Source organism: Rhinolophus ferrumequinum, chromosome 23, assembly GCF_004115265.2.
Source record: "Rhinolophus ferrumequinum isolate MPI-CBG mRhiFer1 chromosome 23, mRhiFer1_v1.p, whole genome shotgun sequence".
NCBI lineage: Eukaryota > Metazoa > Chordata > Mammalia > Chiroptera > Rhinolophidae > Rhinolophus > Rhinolophus ferrumequinum.
Genome location: NC_046306.1, coordinates 8,886,607 through 8,907,774, shown reverse-complemented (window position 1 = coordinate 8,907,774; position 21,168 = coordinate 8,886,607). Strand labels below are relative to the sequence as shown.

Sequence of the window (21,168 nt, the reverse complement as noted above, 5' to 3'; positions counted from 1 at the left end):
CCATGACTAAGCATGTATTGATTAAGCACCTACTGCGTCCCAGGCGCTGTACAGGGGCTACAGCTGCCCATGAGCAGGATGAGGTCCCTGCTGGTGGCCTGGGGCTGACAGGGGACTGGAGGCCGGGCTGGCGGGAGGGGGGGTGTGCTTAGCATCTGTCTTCCTCCCCTTTTCTCTCTTTGTAGCCATTGGGGGGCTGGGGCCCTGTTGAGGCCAGCGGCTAGGTCCTGGGTAGAGGGTTAGACCAGAGGTCCCCAGATGATGGAGTTCATTCAACAAAGACTGACCTGTCTTCTGAGATGGGATGGCCTTTGTCCTTTAAGAATATTATTTCTTTGACTAAGGGATGGGGTTGGCAGGAGGTGGAGGGGGGAGGAGGGAGTTTTTTCGTGTCCTTGCCAGGTGCAGTGAGTTGGCTTGGTTTGGAGAGGCCCTGAATCCATGGACCTAGGCCCCCAGCTCCCACCAGTCTCCTCACCTCTGTCTCCTGTCCCCAACCTGTGGCCTCCCTCCCCGCATTCCCTGCCACCCGCTGTCTGGCCCACCTCACTTTTCTATCAAGGCCACTCAGCCCTTCCCTCTTCTTTTCTCTCTTATTTTCTCATTTCCCCCCTCTTCATCCCTCCATTTCTGTTTTTCACTGTTCCCCTTTTCCCCTTCCTTATTTCCATCTATTTTCTCTTTCTGGATCCCCCTTATCTTGTTTACATTCTCTCTCTCTCTCTCTCTCTCTCTCTCTCTCTCTCTCTCTCTCTCTCTCATTTTTCTCTCCTTACGTTGTTTTCTGTCTCCCTTCTGTCTCATCCACCTTTCTCTGTGTCTCCTTCTCCTGTCTCTGATTCTCTTCATATCTTCATCTCTGTTCCCACCAAGCTTTCTCCATTTCTCCCTCTTTGCCTTTCTCTCTCACTCAAATCTTATTCCTCAGACCTTGAAAACCATCCCTGGTCATTCGCTCTCAGGGGCCCCATGGATAAAATGTCCTAATCAGACCAGGTCAGCACAGGAGGGCAAGATGAGTGCCCAGGGCCTCTGGTGAAGGACCAGGCCGTGGGGATGGAATCAGTGTGGGGACGGTGGCCATCCGCGGGTCACAGGTCAGCGTGCAGACCGCGTGGTGGAGCAGGACAGGCCTGGCTGCTCGTGGCCCCCGACAGGAGCTCGGCGGGCACCTGTGTCTGAGGAAAGGTTAGATGGAGAAGAGGCTCCCAGGGTGGCCTGGACGCCTAGAGTGGGGGAGAAAGGGCACAGGTGACAGTCTGGGCCCCGCCTCTGAAGCAGGTTCGTCCAGCTGCCCAGGCTGGGCAGTGCGTGGGATTGGGGGTGGGGCTGCAGGCCGCTCCTTATCACCTGCGGGTTCTGCTGGATGCCTCTGTTTTTGCCCTAATGGCTTGTTTCTTTAATGGAGAACAGCTGCCCGTGTTAGGGACCCCGACAAAACAGTCGATGTGTCTGTTTGCCTCCTGCTTCCCAGAGCTTAATTGGTGCTATTTTCAACATTCTTTTGTGGAGCCAGCCACCTTTGAGGCCAGCCCACAAAACCTCCAGGGAGTCTATTGATAACCAGCATCAGAGTGAGGAGTGGCCACTCTGGTGTGACAGTAGCCAGCGGTTGGTGTGGGCTCGTGAACGCCATCAGGAGGTGGGACTCTGGTGGCAGGGTACCCGGCAGAATCTCCTTGTCGTCTCCGTTTGACAAGGAGGCCACTGAACTGAGCAGGCCGCTGGGTGTGGGTGGCTGGTTTGCTGCCTGTGCTGGGAAAGACTCCTCCTTCCCTGCTCTGTGCCCAGAGTGGGTCAGTGCCAGCTCCAGCCAACTCCATCCACTGAGGCCGCCCCCCCACAATTCTACCCCTGCTCCTCCCACCACTTTGCCCCACGGTGTTTTCTCAGCCGGGAGTACTGTCCCCATGCTGTCCATGTGTGATCTGCCTGAGGCACGGTGCCGGATGGAGAACACCCACCCTGGGGACACACAGGGCCCGGTTTGAAACCCAGCTCTGTCACCACAACCGGCTATGGACTTTGCAGGGCCCAGTGCAAAATGAAAATGCGAGACCCCTTTGTCAAAGCTTCTGAAGAATTTCAGGACAGTGACCGCGGGGCATGAGACCAGGCGTTGGGCCTGTGTAACCACAGGTCGCACGCCCAGGAGGCCGGCTCTGTGTGTCACTTGCATGCATCATGCTTTGCGTGAGTTCTAAGCCTGCGGAGCCTTAGTCGCCACATTTATAAAATGGGATTTACAGTCATATCTTCGGCATAGGGGTGTCGTGAGCAGTAATTGAGATCGTGTAAGGTTTAATTGCTGTCATTATCGATGACATTGATTCCGTTATTATTTAATAGCTCGTTATCTGTGTTGTTGCCTCTGCTTTGCGTATGCTGCTGTGGATACACTTTACTTATTTTTAAATGACCTTTGTGTTTTAGATCATTTTACTTTGTTTTTATTTATTTTTTTTTTAAGGAGGGCGCACGCAGCTCACGCTGGCCCATGCGGGAATCGAACTGGCACACTTGGTGTTATCAGCACCACGCTCTAACCAACTCAGCTAACTGGCCACCCCTGTTCTAGATAATTGTAGATTTGCAGAAAACTCGTAAAGACAGTACAGAGTCCCCAAGGGACCCTTACTCAGTATCCTCCATGGTCCTCATCTTTTGTCACCATGGCAGTCGTCAAGCCAAGACACCAGCATTGGTCTAGAATATTCACTAAACTCCAGACTTGTTTGGAGTTCATCAGTTTTCTTTCACACCTATTTTTTATTCCAGACTTCCAGCCAGGAGAGCACACTGCTTTTAGCGTGTGCTTTCGTTTTAAGGCGACCTCGCGTCCCCAATAGTGGGTCACAGACTTGGCCAGGGCAGGGATGCCAAACTTGAGCCACCCAGCGACTCCAGAACGACTAACCCTGCAGGTGATCTTATCTGGAGGCGATGGTTCTTTGCTGGCCTTGGGCTCCTGAGGCTGACTTGGCAAGAGGCCAGCCCCCAGACCCTTCTGTCCCACCTGGGGCATGGAGCACACTCGAGCCCATGCGTTTCTCATCCCCTGAGAGTCTCCTGTGTGCCAGGCTCTGACTGTCGCCAGGGCTGTGGCTCTGTCCCCCTGAAGCTCAGCCTGGTGTGGAGACTGGTAGTAACCAAAAAAAAGGTAAACAGAGTATACGCAGTGAAAGAGGGAAGGTGACACCGATGATTGGGAGTCCCTCAGGGTATGAAGGAAGGAAGGAACCAGCACAAAAATACCTGGCAGAACAGCCTTGATGGGGGACAGCAGGTAAAAGTGTCCCAAGTACCCTGGTGAGGCTCTGGGGAGGTGACAGGAGGAGTTAGAAGGCAGCGGGATCACGTGGATTTGGGGTAGAAAACCTCTAGCTCTGAGGGGCCAGGCTTGTGGCAGAAATGAGTGACATTGCCGGGGGACCACCACTGGGCGAGAGCACACGTCCCCTGTATAGGGGAGGCCAATGCCCAGCGCTGGCTTGTTGTCTCTGCCCAGTATGCCAGGGCTTTAGACTTTTAAAAAGAAGCTTGAAATCCATTTTTCAAGAAAAATGGCATTTCATTTTAAAATGTGAGAATAAAATAACCAAGCAAACAAAAGCAACAATATTAATTAATAAAGAAACTCAGCCGGGTGGAGGCCGCATGGAACACACCTGTGGTCTGGGTTTAGCCTGAGGACTGCCCGTTGGTGACCGGTGACAGGGCCTGATGACCAGTCCAGGAGGCGGATTGTATTCTCACTACAATGAGGTACTTAGCGGAGGGTCACATTTGTTGTTGTGGACAATCACTCAGGCTGCGTGTGGAGAATGGGTTGGGGCAGGAGCAGAGGCTGAGGGGGGAACACACAGGGTGGCAAGTGGCCCTGGGGATAGGGGCTTGGGAAGAAACAGCAGAAGGGATTGAGGACGGGTTGGACGTTGCAGTGGGGAGTCGAGGGTGATGCCCAGGTGTCCGGTTTGGACAGCCTGGGTGGATAGAGGTTCTGGTTAGCAGGTGGGCTTGCAGGGAGTCACTTAACCCCTGAAAACCTCAGTTTCCTCGTCTGTAAAAGGACTTGTGCTACCTATGTAGATTTGGGTCTCCGGAACGTAGCAGGTGCTCCATTAAACATATTCATGTAAATATATCTTGTCTGTAATCAGACAATTGCAACCAGTGGCCGTGTGATGAGAAGCAAAACCCAGGTGCCTTGGTGTTCAAACAGGGTCACTCCAGTGCAAACCATCAACTGGAGGAGAGAAGTCAGACCCCCGCCCCCCAGGAGGTGGGGCAGAGGGGGCCCTGAGGGAGGAGGGGCCAGGGTTGCAGAGAGCAGACTCTGGGTCAGGAGCTGGGCCCCCAGACAGACCTAGTTGCCTGGTGGTCCTGTCTCTCCTCCCTGACTATGTGTGAGTTTGGATTTAGTAGCCGGCATCTTGGCAGAACTTCTGAGGGCTCTCCCTCTGCTGGTTTCCATGTTAACGCTTTTCCTCCAGCTAAAAGCAGAATCCGTGGGGATCCGAGAACCTTCTAGAGCAGCTGCCAGGGTCAGCATTGCCTATAACAAGATTACAGCAGCTTTTCCTGCTGCTGGGGTCCTCCCACTCAGAGCCCCCAGCTCTGTTCCTCTGTCACCAGGGCCTCAGCCTCCCACTGCCACCAGCTGCTGTGGTCATCAGGCCAGTAGAGGCTGGGGCTGGGGGCCAGGCTGGGGAGGAGGGTTTTGAGGGAAGGGGACTACTCTCATGCAGGCATCGTGAGGCTGGCCAGCTCAACCCTGAGGGCAGGGCGGACACGCACGGGCTGCTTACAGAGAAATGGGAGGAGCTCTGCTTACAGCTGTCAGAGCTTTCTGGAAGACTGGGGGCCCTGGAGCAGACAGGCAGGACAGCCAGGCACGGCCTGAGGTGCAGAAAGCCCTGAGGCAGGACCAAGCGGGACCAAGGGGGAGGTCGTGTGGGTTGACCCTTGGCTGGGGGCTGGTGCCAGGAGCTCAGAAGAGCCAGTTTGAGTCCCAGCTCTGACTTGTACCAGCTGTGTGGCCCTGGCCCAGGCCTTCCCCTGTCCTCTTTGAGCCTGCTTTCTCCATGAAACAGGCACCATTGCAACACCTGCCTCTTATGCTCTTGTGAACACCAGAGGAGACCGCTGGCTTTGGCAGTGGCCGCAGGCTGGCAGTTCCCACCTCGTGGGGCCCAAGACACGGAACTGGAAGCAAAGCCTTCTCCGTCCAGCTCCTCAAAATCCCATGGAGACTTGTCTGAGCAATGTGACGTGAGCCTGGAGCCACTGCCAGCTCAGATGCCCACTGGTCGTGTGGACGAGTGAGTCAGACCGGGCAGGCTTCAGTGGCAAACCGGACAGCAACTGTCCTGTCTAGAGGGGCCAGCTCATTGCACCCCGCAGGGACGTAGGCCAGTGTGGCCAGATAGCTCTGCTGTTCAAGAGAAATAGGAACTCAATATTTATTTGAAACATCCCAGTTCCTCCATGTTGGCAGCTTACTCATTTTTAAATTTGCATCGGCCAAACCCGTCGTGTCTGTGGGCCAGATGCTAACCAAAGGCCACCAGTTTGTGATCTCTGAGGAAGCTGGAAGGGGGGACTCCTGAGGGTCCCATGTTGGAAAGCAGATGCTGAAGGGACCTCCTGAGTCTTGGACAAGAGCTCATCCCCCAGCCTGGCTCAGTCACAGGTCCACCTGTGTCCTGGCTCCGTGCTGGGGCAGCGCACATCCTGAAGCAGGGTGGGCTTGGGTTCAAATTCAGCTCTGCCAACTCCTAGCTGGGCGATGTTGGGCAAGTACCTCTCTGAGCCTCAATTTCCTCTTCTGCAAAATGGGACTATGGACACGTGCGTCTCTCCATGGCTGTGAGAATGAATGGACAGTGGACTGGCAGAGTGCGCCATGGACAGGTGCTCAGGAAACGCTCACCACTCAGTCACCGGGGTTGATTTGAGAGAGGCTGGGGGCTTGGTCTCTGCAGATAGCCAGAGCCCTTTCTTCTGTTCGCTTTTCTCACACCCTCCCCCTAATTCAATGTTTTTATTTTAGAACCAGAGACAAGTAGCTATGATAATACAGAGATTTCCCCCACACCCTTCACCCAGCTTCCCCTGTTGTTAGCATCTTATTGTTACTTTATCGGCACAGCTGAGGGCCCAGCATCGATACCTCGCTATTAATTAGCTCTGCAGTTTATTCAACCATATTATATTTAGTCATCATGTCTCCTGGCCACCTCGGGCCTGTGACAGCTTCTCAGACTTTCCTTGTTTTGCATGACTTTGACAATTTTGAGGTCATTTGTTAGGTATGTTTTACAATATCCCTCGCTTACGGCTGACTTTGTCTGTGGTTTAGACTGGGATGGGTTTTGGGGAGGTGGACCATAGAGGTGAAGTACCCTTCTCATCACATCACATCCAGGGGACATGCTGTCAACATGACATCTCACTGATGAAAGCCTGACCACCTGGCCGAGGGAGTGCTGGCCAGGTTTCTCCACCGGGCAGTTACTCACCTCACCCCACCTTCCATACTCTACCTTGGAAGCAAGTCACCAAATTCTGCCCCCACTCAGCGAGGGGTGGGGCAGCAGTTCGGCTCCAGCTCCTGGCAGGGGTGATACATACATTACTTGGAATTCTTTTGTACCTTTTGGAATTATTTTGAGATTTCTATCTCCTCCTGTCTGCTTGTTCTTACATCTAGCAGTTTTTACTTTCTTTGGAGATCATCCCATTATCTAAACAACCTGGGTTTGAGTCCTGGCTCTCACCATTTACTGTCTGTGTGACCATGGGCAACTCGCTATTATGAGAATAATAGCAGCGTGTGTCAGTCAGGCTGTGTTCGTCTGTGTCACGGAAACCTGACTAAAGTGGTTTAACCAAATAGGGTTTATGTGTTTTCCTCACGTGTCAAGAAGTCCGAGGTGGCCAGTTGAGCTCATGGGTCTTCTCAAAGAAGTGTTCAGGGACTCAGGCCACTCAGCCATCCTTAGCATGTGGCTTTTATCCTCATGGTCCCAAGGTGGCTGCAGTAGCTCCAGCATCACTGCTGTGTTCCAGGCAGGACTCTGAGAAGTGGATTGTTTCATCCCCATTTTACAGAGAGGAAAGTGAGGCTCACGAGGATGAGAAACCTTTATCTTAAGGGAATGCTGTGGGGGTCAGAGGTGATGTATGTGACCTGGGGCACAGTAGATGTAATTGTTTTCTCAGTGGGAAGGGCCTCTCCCAAGTCCCTTGGGGCTGGGGGCGCCTGATGACTTGAAGATGAGGGTGGGCGTCTGGGCACCGGGGCTTCTGCAAGTGGTCAGCCTGGGGCCTCAGAGCCCGTTTGGCTGGCCCTGTGGAACCTCAGAGCTAGCCTGTGAGTGGGGCAGTGGTGTGACCTGCTTCTTTGAGGGTAGGGGATGCTGGGTGAGCCAGGACAGGCTGCAGGTGCAGGGATGGCCGAAGAGCAGCCAGCAAATACCACTCAGGCCCGGGGACAGTCGGCAAAGCAGGTCTGGCCCTGAATCCTGCAGCCTGTGTCTGCTGACCTATTATTCGTTGCCCAGTTGTATGGGAGATACAGGGGAGGTTTGCAGTTCTAGTTCTATTTAGGAAGTCAGATTTAATTCAGGGGCAAACTATGGCCTAAAGCCAAATCTGGCCTGCCTCCATCTTTGTAAATAAAGTTTTATTGGCACACAGCCATGCCATTCATTTCCTTTTTGTCTGTGGCTGCTTTTGTGCTACATGGGCCATGTTGAGTGGTTGTGACAGAGACCACGGACCACAGGGCTTGCATAGCCTCCAATATTCACTGTCAGGCTCTTCACAAGTTTGCTGCCTGTGGCCTGGACAGAAAGTAGCCAGGACCATGGCTGTGCAGTTGGGGCTTCCCTAGAGAGAGAAGAAGGTGGGCCAGGACTTACAAGAGTCTGTGGGGGGTTTCTGGAAACACATGCTGCAGCAGCCATTTGGGGTCTTTATCAGAAAAGGAACTGCGTGGGGGTGCAGATTGCTGGAGGGCAGGTTGAAGGAATGGTAAAGTGGCCTGGTGGGGCCTGTGGCCCACAGGAGAGCACTTGCCGCTTCTCAGCTCGGCCACCTGGGGCCACAAAGGGCTGTGAGCCCAGAGGGATCAGCATCTGATTTTCCAAGAGAAGCTGGCAATCTGGTTTTCATGGGAAATGTCCTGATTTTTTACATGCTTGCAGTTAATTCCTTTTTAAAACATCACAAAGCTCATGGGATGTGTGGGCTGTGGGTGTAGGAACTCGGGCATCCAGGGTGAAGTGAGGAAGGTGTATGAGCGTGGGTAGACCTGGGCAGCACACCCGCCCAGCGCCCAGAAGTCCCTCTTGCAGAGGCCAGCAGGCAGGCTCTGAGCTGGGGGAGGGGACAGAGGGGGCGGAGGGAGGGAGGGGCTGTGGCAGAGCCCTGGATTTGCAGTATCAGGTTTCCAGGTCTCCCATCCTGTCCTGAGCTGGGGGAACTTTCCTGCCTGCAGGCTTGGGCAGGAGCCCAGAGTTGGACACCCTTCCTTGCTTACCTGGCCGCTCCTAGAGGGGACTCAGTAGCAGCTGTAGGGTGAGGAGATCTCTGAAGTCCCGTGAGATTCTCAAGGGTTTGGGTTTCCTGCTCTGTCGTCCAGGAATTGAGTCAGTGGCAAGAGCCTTGTGGGGTGATGGAGCCAGACAGGCCTGAAGGGACCCCAGCTGCTTGGTTCCCTGGCTCCTGCTACCTCTGAGATGGGATGACCCCTCTCATTGCAGGTCGCCGTGAGAATCCAAGAGAAATGGGTGTGGCAGGGCTGGTTTTCCACAGCCTCCTAGTGGGCCTGTGGTGGGGCCCGGCCTCTCCTGGGGCAGCTCTGTTCTCCCAACAGCATCTGGGGTGCCAGGCTATTTTCAGCCTCACAGGTCGGCCCTCACCTGCTGATTCAAAGGCTGGTTTCCAAGTGCTCACTGGCACCACTGTAGGTTTGTAATTCATTTTAGGCAGGACTCTTGGTTGCAAGTGACAACAACCCAGTCAACGTGGCTTAAGCAAGGAGACCATAGCTCCAGAACAGGAAAAATCCCAGGGTAACTCTAGCCTCAGGCAACATTGGATTCAGATGTTCAAATGCTATTGTCAGGTCTCTGTCTTGCTCCATCTCCCAACTTTGCTTCCCTGGGTTGGCATCCTGCTCAGGCAGGCCCCACAGTGTGGTGGCAGAAGTGGCCCTGAGGCTCGTGGCCCACCCTCATAGGAACCTGGGACAGGGGGAACCTCCCGGTCTCAAAAACAAGCGTCTCAAGGTTGTTTCTCATTGGCCTCGCTTGGATCACATGCTTATCCCTGGACCAATCACTGCTCAGGAAGGTCAGGCCTCCTCTCACTCCTCCTTCAGCCGTGGGGTGGGGTGGGGAGAGCAGCCTGGATGGGAGCTAGTACAAGTGATCCCACAGGGAAATCAAAATGCAGGTACCAGAAGGGGAGGTGGGTGCTGGACAGGCAGAAACAGCACACGCCCACCCCACACCCACCCAGTCTCCAAAAGCAGTTTGGAACTAAAGGGGCCACGTTCTGAGCCCGCTGGCGCGTCACAGGCCGTGGCTCCCTGGCTGACTTCAGGCCCAGTGCTCCAACCAGCCGTGAGTCACTTTCCCACATTTCTCCACGTGCTCCAAGCTGTCAGTGTCTCGGTCCAGGGCCGAGATGGAGCTACCCCAGCCACCACAGCCTTTCTCTCATCATCCAGGCTGGGGAACCTTTCAAAAAGGGAGAGTGAGCTTATTTTGGATGGCTTGTTTTCGTAAGTCCCTGTGGGTTCCTTGTGAGAACTTCCTTTTCAGAGCGTACATGCAAGCAGCTCTTTGATAATCCAGTAGTCCCGTCTGGCTGGGCTCACCGCTTCCTGCAACCCCGTTTTTCCTAGCTCTCCGAATGCAGGAGTGGTGTTTCCTTCCGTCACCAGGAAAGACGCCACCGTTTCTTGCATTAGTTCTCATTGGAACTAAAGACATGATTACATCTGAAGCTGCTAAAAATCTCTTCTGACCACTTCTCCTTGGTTCCTTCATAATTACACTGTCCTCCTTTTCTGGAGGTCTGTCTCCTCGAGGGAGGAGGCAAAAGCCCCTTCTGTGTTGGTAGAATCACTTCAAAAAGAACAGGGGGGTCTGGATGTGGCCCAGCAGCCCCAGGAAGGCCAGGACACGGGGCTGGGACACTGGCTCTGGCCTGGCCTGGTCCCTGACCTTTGGGGACCTCATGGGCCCCTCCCCTTGCTCGGGTACCAAACCCGTCTTTCCAGGATCAAATGCTCTTTGTCCCCCAAGCCTCGTGTCAGGATGAGGGAGCTGGTCTTTGAACTGCCATAATTCACTTGAATGTTGTGTTTTCTAGATGACACTGCCATGGAGAAACAGGGTGAAGGTCATTGAAAACCATGGGTCACCCAAACATTGCATCCTCCTGGCTATGGGGTGTATGTACCTTGTGACTCATTTCCCAGTTGTGTTCTGGTCTCGGTGCTGTCAGAGGACTTGTGTCTGATCTGTGGGGTGGGATGCAGCCCAGGAAGGTGCCGGGGGGGCAGGTGGGAAAGGCCTGTGTTCCAAGGATCCCCCCGTGGGCTGAGCCGAGGTGGGCTGAGTGCGGGGCTGAGTGGGTGGAATGTTCTGTTTGTCCTTTGGTGAGGCTGGCCCCTTGGCCAAGGTGAATTGCTCGTCCTGGTTTTCCCAATGTGGGGTGGTGACACAGGGAGGTGCTCCCTAGACACCTGACCACGTTCTGCCTTATTTAAAATCTTTTGATGGTTTCCTTATGCAACAGAGAGGGCTTGGTGGGGGGAGAGTACAGGGCTTTGGGGCTCAGACATTAGAATCTCTCCTCTCCCACCCTAAAGCCAGCTGTTCTCGACTGTAGGGACATCTACAACAGCGTCCTCCCTGGTTCCTTCTTTCCCCTACAGTGTATTCTCTGTTCTGCTCTTTCTAAATCATATATCCAATTACACACATACACATTCTTTCACTCAATTACTGACTCAATGGCTCCTTGGTCTCCTAGGAAGTTAGCATGGTCTCAAGAGCCCAGCTGACCTGGCCCTGGGTTCAGCTTCGCCCCTGTCCACACACTGACCCGACTCTAGATGGGAGGTCTCAGTGCGTAGCGTGCCACAGAGCGCCGGTCTGCAGCCTGGAACCCCATCTGTCCCACTGGGTGGGTGAGCTCCTCTGGCTCCCTGAACCCTCCGTCTGGGTTCTGTAGGCCTCTGTGCCTCCTGCCAATAGCCCTCGTCCCGTGGTGCTGTGGTTCCTGTGTCCCCACCAGACGGCAAGTCCCATGGTGGCTGGGACTGCAGGTGTGTCCTCAGCGCGCAGAACAGGGCCTGGCCGGGCACGGGCGCTGCGTGAAGTAGTGGTTGACAGGATGGACGCTGTCTAACCACAGGCTAGAGCCCAAGAGGCTAGAGCCCCATGGGCTAGTTGCCCTGGCACCTGACAGCAGCTACAGGCTGGGCCAGAGCCGGGTGTCAGCCAGAGGTGCCACAGGGGGCTAGGACATGGAACAGTCGGAGCTGTGAGGGGCAGAGCAGTGGGTAGTGAGAAGGACCCCCGGTAGAGACATACAGAAACCTCCCTCTGCACCCCTGTGAGCCCCACATACCTGCCCATGCCCCTGCCGGTCCACCATGGAGCCCCAGTCCCCCAGCCTGGCTGACCCTCCGTCCTCTGGGTGGTCAGTCACTGGGCTCAGCCTTGGCTCTACGTGAGAACGTTGCCTGAGAGCTTGGAAGCACCCTGATGACATCAGACTCCGGGCGGGGCCTGGGCACGAGCTTTCGTAACTCTCCCAAGAGATTCCCGTGTGGGGCCAAGTTTGAGGTGGTTTTTCCTCGAAATGCATATGTAGCCTGGAGGGTTCTGCCAACTAGAGCTCAGGAAGGGGTGCTTGATGGAAACTCCCCTCAACAAAATCCACACCAGAAATAAGTGAGCACATCTTAAAATGGTTCTTTTTCTTTTTTCTTCTTTTTTTCTTTTTTTAAGTAACACATGCATATGGCATAAACTTCAGGCAGCACAGATGGGTCCTGAGGGAAAGAACAATCAGCCTGCCCCCCGGTTCTTCTTCTCCCAGCAGTGGGCTCTGTGCCCAGGCTCCCGCATGGAGGGTCCTGCAGGGCTGCCTGTGCCACATGCGTGCAGGTGTAAGGGCCCCTTTGCTCACGTGTGCGCCTTGCTTTCTCAGCCATTCTCTGAGGAGAACCGGGTCTTCCTGTCGTAGCTAATACCTGCAAGTGCTCCATCCAGGACCAGGACCGACTCCACGGCCCAGCTCCCCGCAGGTGGGCGGCCTGGGCTCTCACAGGCACAGCTGCCAAAGTGTCACCCAGTTTTTAGTCGCATGTGTGACTGGCCTGTAAGATGAATTCCTCCAATTGGAATTCTTGGGTCACAGAGCAAGTGGAATCCCATGGCTGATAGGGCACCCCGTTTTCTGTCATTCCAGAAACTGTCTACGCCGACGCCCCTGACGTATAAGCTGCCCACGTTGTACAGGACTGAGGACTATTTTCCTGTGGACGCCGGGAAGGCAGCCCCCCAGACCCCCAAATGCCATCAGCGCCTGTGAGCGTTGCGGTCCTGCCATCACAGATGTCGGGTTTTGTTTTTCATATATTATTTATTGTTGTCAATTTGTTTGCTGAATTTCCTCCCTCATGTGAGGCCACGGGGCTTGGAGAAGCAGTTGGAACCCACGTGTGGCAGTGCCTCAGGGAGGAGCTGGAGAAGGCATTTCCCACCGACGTTTGGCCTGCCTAGTGTTTTAGGATGAGGTGGTCAGGTCTGACGAGTCACTATACCTGAGGGACAGGGGGGACTTTCTCTCTGAAGGGCTTTGCATGGGAATCATGGGGGACTCACCTGGTGCCACCCGGCTGTGTGGCTCCAGGTGCATCCATCCATGTTGGATGGTTTGTCTGCAAACCGCGGTGCCCTCTGGCCTGTGAATTGTGTCAATAAAGATGTCAAGAGGTCATGTGTGGTCTGGGTGTGAGAATGGGGGTGGGGGGAGGTTGACGACCTGTTGCTTTTTACCCTGTGTAAATGTTTCCTTAAAGGGTCCTCCTGTCACCTGGACAAGCCTGCCCCTGGGAGTCTGCTCCTGATGAAGCCCCTGGCTTGCACCTGCCGGGGGAGGAGTGCCTTAGATTCCCAGCAGGCATGCGGAGGTCCTTAGGACTTCCCCAGCTTCCAAGGTGTGTTTGCCTTCATTTCTCCTCGTGCAGATGAGTTTCCTGCTGTTATCCTGAAAGTGCATAGTCCTCATTTTAGGAATGGCTATTTCTAGTTTTTCTGGAATTCCTCACAGAGCCAAGAAAACACACACACACACACACACACACACACACACACACACACACACCCCTGACCTGCAGACCTGCATTAGAATTTCAAGGAAATCTAACTAATATATCAGGCATGACAGCAGCCAGAAGTTGAGTCTTGCCAATGTTAGGACAATTTTTAGAATTAAAAGATAGAGGTGAAACCCTGGTTTTAAGAGGAGCCGACATTTTTCTGTGTAGGTAATTTCTGTAAACTTGTATAAAAGATTTATATTATAAATTATTTTAAATTATGGAAGTCTAATGTACATACAGAAAGGTGCACCTCCGTGGATGGTTCACCGAGGTTTCACAAACTGAACACATCTGAGTAACCCTCCCCTAGGTGGAGAGATGACGAAACCCGTGGTCAGCGCTCAGCAGCCCTCGTGCTCCCTTCCAGGCGGTGCCCCACCCCCAGCCCAGGCCAGCACCCCTGACCCCTATCAGTGGCCCCTATCAGGTGGTGTCGCTGGCTTCTGCCCTCCGTGCACTGGGGGTGAGTAGAAGACACACACACTGTATGTCGCCTTTGTGTCTGGCTTCCCTGGCTGGCACTGTGCCTGTGGGGGTGTCCCCGTTGGCGATAGCTGCAGGTCGTTCATTCTCAGGGCTGCGTCGATTCTCAGGGCTGCGTCGTACTGATCTGGACTGCTTTTAGTGAAGGAGGCCAGATGCTCACTGTGCCCCAGTCTGCTCAGGGAGAGCAAGGATTCTGTGGAAAGTTAATTTGTGAGACAAGTGGTGAGGACACCCACTTCCGGGAGGCCGAGTATATGTTGGTTGCTGGAGAAACCCAGGCTCCCATCTCCCTCAGAGCCTGAACCCGGGAGCAGTGAAAGGGAAGGTCATGTTACCAAGCCACAGCAACTTAAGTGTCCTAAAACAGAGACCCACAGGACCGAGGCTAAGGGCTTATAGGCTCTGAGGTCAGCCTGTCTTGGTGGCACCATCATCTCCTGCACGCCTCAGCTGTGTGACCCAGGGCTAGGTGCTTACCTTCTCTGAGCCCAGCCCGCTCCTCAGTAAAATGCAGAGAATAATGGCACCGGCCTGTTGGGTTGTTGTAAGGAAATGAGATGACCTGCATGAGAGCTTGGCTCAGGGCCTGGCAACAGCCACTGGACAAGAGGTGGCTGTTATTATGGTGACCCGGCCATAATACACGTAAAACACATAAAGCTGTGTTTCTCAGCTTACGTGCGGCATTTAAGAGCCTTGACAGCGAGAGACTTAGGAATTGTCCTTAAATTTCAGAGTAAGAACAAGTCATGAAGGGTGAGAGCTGCCAAAAGTCCAACTAGCTCTGGGTTTCTCTGCCCGTGGATTCTTTCAGCCCCCGCCCCCGTCAGTGAGGTTGCATGAGAATATCTATGAGGAAAAGGTGACTAATGAACTAGAATTGGCCATCCCAAGATCCCTGGGAGTTGCAGTGCCAAACAATGAACTTTTAGGGACACTTAGGGACAGCTGAGCAAGGGAAAGCCAGGACAGAGCCCGCCAGGCACTCCCGCCCTCGGTCCTTTGAGCTGCTGGGATTCTGGAGACACTGTCTTCGTGCCAGCTGACCTGACAGGCATCCCCTTTAAAGCAAGTGCCTGACTTAAGTCCTTGTGAAGCAAACGAAAGCCTTGACTACTGTCGAGCAGGCCCCCGAGCCCGTTGCAACAGTCACTTTACAGCCTAGGAAAGGGCAAGCTTCGTTCTTTCTTTTGTGGCTGTTGTTGGACGGCAATGCCAGTACAAAGGCCATTGCGAGTTTCCACAAGAGCAAGCTCCTTCGGTCAGTCACCTCCTCACCTCCCCAGTGGATGTGAACTCCATGTCTGTCAAAGCAAGAGGTTTCCAGACGATGGCCCATGGGTTGACAGAAATGTGTGGTTTGCCCTGAACGGTTTTTAAATTGTTTTCATGTTGAGACAACTGGGTAACCATCTGGAAAAAATAAAGTGAGTTCCATACCTCACTCTGTACACCAGGAACCGTTCCAAAATTCCAAATGGATTAAGGAGGAGTTAAATGTATAAAATGAATTTATAAGGGGGCAGAAACATTAGAGAACCATACAAGATCCAGAAGCCATAAAAGATAGATAAAATTATATCAAAAAATTTTAAATCCTCTGTATGGCAAAAACAAACAAAACTCAACCCCCCCAAAAAACAACAACAACAACAACAAAAAACCTAAGCAAATTCAAAAGGCAAATGACCAAAAAGACAAATGACAAACAGGAAAATATATATTTGTAGCTCGTATCACAAAGGGATAATCTCCCTAATATAGAAACAGCTCCTACAGAGAAGTAAGAGAAAAAACAAAAAAAGAAAAACGGGCAAAGGATGTGAAGAAGCATTTCACAGAAAGGAAAATGCAAAAGGCTTTTCAACATTTGAAAAGGATAGTCAACCACAATCTATACCAGTAGGTATGAAACAAGATTTGCTCTCAATTTTCACTTAGCAGACTGGCAAAAATGAAATATTTTGATGACACCATTGATGAAATGTTGAAGAAAATGTGCATTCTCATACATTGGTGGGGAACCATTGTCATGGAATACTTACCAACATTAGAAAGGAATATACCCTTGAACCTAGTAATTCCGCCCCTAGGGATCTAACCTCCCAACATACACACACGAGAGAAATGGTAAGTGCAAAAGGTTATTCATCGTGCATTGAAATAGGAAAAGGTTGGAGAGAACGCAAGTGACCATCAATACAGACGGGGCAGTTATCAATATGGGACAGTCCACATATACACGGATGGATGGAATCTCATGAAGTTGTAAAAATGGATTAGGAGCCATTTATGAATTGGTGTGGAAATCCCACCAAGATGTGAAAAACCAAAGTGCATAAAAAGGTGCACGATATGCCATCTGTGTGAGAAAGAAAGGCATTAAAATTCTCTGGAAGGATGAACAGAAACTTGAGAACAGTGAATATCTGCTTTGGGTGAGAAGTGGGTTTTTCACTTTTTAATTTTGCATACTTTTTGATATCTTGTTGTTTGCCTATTCAAAAATTCAATTAAAATCAGTTGCCAGCAATTAAAGATTAGGACATTCTAGATAAAAAATTGATTCCCAGTTTCTCTTCAAAAACGGGAATATCTGGCAATACGGGGCTCTCTTTCTTGCAAGGCAACCATGAGCTAAAGCTGAGTCGCTGTAGAGGGGCCACGCTCTCCAGGTTTTTCTTGTTCTTGTTTCCAACTTATTTCACTAATTTATTTTACTTGCTTGGTCCCTGTGGGCATCTGCATTTGAGACCCTTGGAATTTACTCCCAGGATATGGGGTATGTGAAGAAATGCAGCTGGGTGGAGGATGGCAGCTGCATGGTCACTGCAGTTCAAGCAACTGGCAGGCTAGCAAGCATCCCTGTGCCCCAATCCCCAATTCCCTGGGGACAGGGGGTGGAGTCTCACCATAGAAGTGTGTGCTTTCCATAGCTCTCCTTTTGGGAATGACTGATGCCAATTCAGACAAAGACATCATAAGAAAACTACAGACCAATATCCCTTGTGAATATAGATGCAAAAGTCCTCAACAAAATATTAGCCGACTGAGTCCAGCAACATACAAAAAGGATTACACACCACGACCCAGTAGGATCTCTTCTGTGAATGCAAGGTTGGTTTAACATCTGAAAGTTAATCAATGTAACACACTATTAATAAAGGTCAAAAACCACGTGATCACCTCAAGATGCAGAAAAAGCATTTGACAAAATCCAGCATCGTGATAAAAGCTCTTGGGGTGGAGAGGGGAGTTCTCAGAGAGGAGGGTTGGAGGCTAGGCAGACACCCCCCACACGTGTCTACTTACAAGTTTACCTACTCTCTGGAGATGATTTATCGACCCAGGCAGGTGGGGGCATTTTCCTCCCTATCTTAAAGCAAAATCCCACTTTGTCTTATGGTCAAGGCACAGCCATCTTTGGTTTGGGAAGGATTCAAAGTAATTCTGACTCAGCAGCTGACTCTGTGAGTCCTATGGGCGTGCTGTCAATTTGAAAGCATCAACGTTCTCATCAGTAATCGTCAGCTGGATGCATTTCAGGCTTGTAAGCCACTGGGGAGGGGCGGTGGGATTGGAGGCTTGCCTCTGTCTTCTTTACCAGGACTTCCGGTGAGGGTGCTCTGCTGGCTACACATGAGGAGAGTTTGTGGAAGGAGTTAAGGAGAGCGGACAAATGCATTTGGTCAGGATACACATGGTTCCCCTGAAACACCAAAATCAGCCCAGCCTGCGTGCTGGAGGCTGGCCGCTTCACCTGGAAGGACTTCCTCATTGGGTCGGTCTTCCAGGGAGCTGCTCGGAGCAGCAGTAGCTCATCAGCACGACTGTTCTGGGGGAGCCGGACCCGAGGCGTAGGAGAGGGAGACGTGGGGGAGCGCCCCGAGAACAAGGTACGTGCTTTGCTTCTGTTGGCATATCCAGGAGCCAAGTGTGGCTGCAGTGGTGACCAGCCAGGGAGTCAAGTTTATCTGTTTGGTCCCATGGTCTCCTCGTTGCCCCCGGTGAACCGTGGAGACATTAGAGGACTAGCTTGCACGCATAAAATTGTCTTCTACACACAGGTGACACCTTTGAGTGTAGAGATGGGGGTGCTTAGGCTGTCCCACTGGTGTTTGTGGAGTGGGAGAAAGAGAGAAAATGGCCTTACGTAGGAAATCACTGGTGACATACTCACCAGGGAAGGCTCATGCTGTTCGCTGGTGTGTGTCTGAAACAGTGGTTCTCAGTCTTGGCTGCCACTGGAATCAGCTGGTCACCCCCGACTGTCACAGCAGAGGCCCTGTGGGCAGGGTCCTCGGCATGGCCAGGTTTTAATGCTTCCCAGGTGACTTTGTATGTGCCCAGGGTTGGGGTCCAGTGCTTTCAGGGAACAGCAGTCAAGAGGTTTTCAAGGATTTGCTACCTCTTCTCAGTCCTAACACCTACTCCTTCCTTCCGTTTTCCACACGGCACAAGGTTTCATTTGAGAAGTGGAGTGGCCTCCACGTCTGTCTCACGCCTTCCTGAGTGGGGTGTGGAGCTGGGTTTGAGTTGGTTTCCGGTATGGTTTGAAGTGATTCCACCGCAGCTCCAGAGATGGGTGTGGACTGATCTAAGCCGATCAACGTAAGTCTAGCTCAGAGACTCACTAAGAGCTCTGGCCTAAGCCCCCCGGCCGCAGAAACTGGTTCTGGAATGGTTTCATTGGGTCCGAGTTTAGGACTCGAGTTCAATGGTGAGAGGAGGGAAACCCTGAGGGAAGGTGAATGGGAACCTGATGTACACCAGGGCCCCGGCCTAGGATGAAGGTGACCACATGGGTGTCAGGACAGGACAGAGGACCTGAGCCCTTGCTGGTGTCACTGAGCAGCTTGCCCCACTCAGGCACCACCAGTTACCTGTGCGTCCCCTTTATTAAGCCCAGTCTGAGTTGGCATTCCTGTTACCTGCCAGTGAGAATCTTATTTCATAAAAAAGGAGTCTAAAGCCGAGTAAAGAGAATTAGGTAATCGCAAAGACTTCCTTCCTGGGACGCACTCTGAGCCAGAGCTCGGGCCAGGGCCATCTCGTCACTGCTAGGTCGGTGCCACCTGCATGCATTAGGTCACACAAGTCCCTGAGACATAAGGCTCATCTGATTCCTTCAGTCTTGCCTGGGCCCAAGAGAAAGTTGCATTTTGATGCTGGTGTGCCCTGTACCCGTTTCCTTTTTAACAAACAGCAAGTCTCAGCTCACAGCTTTCACCAAGTAATCACAGGTGGCAAAAATCTAGTATCATGTTTTGTCGTCCTGTCTTTGCTTTTATGGATGCCTCCATTAGTGGCAAATAGTGCTGATTGTCTTTTTTTTTTGTAGAGACAATTCCCCCCCCCTTTTTTTAAAAGAGGGAGTTGAAACATACTAAGTATGTAAAGCAGTTGTTAGGCAGATGTGGCAAAAATGATGAAGACGGCAGCGTGAATGAGTGTGGTTTGGAAACGCTGTGTCAGGGAAAGTATGATGTATTGGTTTGGAGACGGGGACTCACGTGTCTTTGTGTTCATAGGAGAGTGGCTTTCTTAGGAGGTGAGTCTTGAGCCAAGTGTGGTTGGGAATTCTGGTGGCTGTGGACCCACACAGCCTAGGCTCAAGTTGGCATCTCCCTTGTACCAGCTGGCACCTTGGGACAAGCCAGCTTCTTTGCACCTTTATGTCTTGAAACCTGGAGCTAATCCTCCCTGTATAGGACTTTTATTTGGGGGAGTGGCAGGATTGATTTGAGGACTCAAAGGATCTGGAGATCTAGTGCCCTACAGCGACGGCCGGTCCCAGTAACCTTAGGAAGTACTTGAGTCAATATGCGCTCAGGCTGCGTGCTGAGCTCCAGGCAGTGTTTAGGAAGGAGGTCCTACTCCTAGGAAAGATGGTCAATCAAGCCTCTGGCCTGGATGTCCCCTCCTGGGAGGACAGGGCTATGTGAGCCTCTCTCGGCTCCGTTCTCAGGGAAGCAAGCCACATAGTTGTGCTGGCAGATGTAGCCACCAGCAAGCCATGCAGCGGCCTCCAAGGCAGGGTCTGTCCTTTCAATTCCTGGACTTCCAGATGGCTGCTTCACTTCCACAGCTGTCACGTTCTGCCCCGTCTAGAGACACGGCAGCCAATACAGTGCTTACATCAAGTACACTGGAAAAGCCCTTTTATTTCTAGTCTCTTGCTTCATCAGTTTCCAAAAGGCGAACAGTTTGCCTATTAGGATATCCATTTTGCTTCACTTCGTAGTAAGACATTAATAAAGGCACAGCCAGGTTTTTATTACCAGAACCAGTGTGGGTTTAGATGGGCGTACGCCTAAGTTCTGATGGTGTACCGGGGAGCGTGGGGGGAGGGGTTGGTTTGTATTACAGATGAACATTGTACTCTGAAAAATGCACTCACTTGCAAAAACTCATTTAAATAGAGCAGATTCTGCCCTTTATTCCATTCAGAGCATGTTCTGGAAACGACTATCATCTTCCTTCTCCTGTCTTCCTTAGCCGGAGCACTTTGAAATTGTGACTTACATTTTAGGATATGAAACTTGCACTTTACATGCTGATTTTTGAACACAGCCCCCATCCACATTGTAACTGCACTAGTTTCAAGTTCCAGTGAATGCTCAAGTGGAGTAAGCTGATGGACAAGTAGCAGGATGCAAAGCATTACTAAATGGTGACCCTCCTTTGGAGCAAGTTTGGATGCTTTCAGGTGCAGCTTTCAGTCGTTGGTAGAGAACACCTTGTTTTTATCTTCTAGCTTGACTATCAAGTTTATCTCAGTTGAGTCTTTTCCTAGGACACCTCACGATGGCCAATTGATTTGTTGGACCACCATTTTAAAATGGTGGGAGTAGCCTTTTCCTTTTGTCTTCTGGGGATTTGAGATTTTACACCACCCTGATGAAACATGTCTGCAGTTGGTCCCAACCCAATGAGCAAACAGAGAGGGTTAGAAGTGAGGGTAGGACCACTGTGGGAGGGGCAGGCGGCTCACCTGAAGCTCTGTGAAACCCAATACATTCAGTAAGTCCTACTAAACTGTTGAATAACTAGTCCATCATTCAAGCTAAGTGGTCCTCAAGCTTTAGTGGCAGTCACCCAAAGATCATTTGGGGGCCCCATCTGGAGGGGATTTGGTAGCAGTAGCCTGCACTCAAGATAGGGGAACTACCCCTCTGTGGCAGTACCCACCTGGCGAGAGCAAGTTTAATGGCTTCTAGTGAAGAGTTTCAGACAGGGCAGCACGCCCCAAGCTTGTCCAGATCATT

General features: G+C 52.0%; 1 protein-coding gene across 2 annotated transcripts in view; it reads left to right on the top strand.

The window, feature by feature from the left end:
- Positions 1-13,022, top strand: part of BCAS4 (breast carcinoma amplified sequence 4) — a 54,938-nt gene extending 41,916 nt beyond the window's left edge. For both annotated transcript variants that reach the window (XM_033094967.1, XM_033094966.1), the window contains one exon: positions 12,499-13,022. In XM_033094967.1, the coding sequence (XP_032950858.1) occupies positions 12,499-12,621 (123 nt within the window). In that variant the 3' untranslated portion in view covers positions 12,622-13,022. The remainder of the gene's footprint in view (positions 1-12,498) is intronic.
- Positions 13,023-21,168: the final 8,146 nt, after the last annotated feature.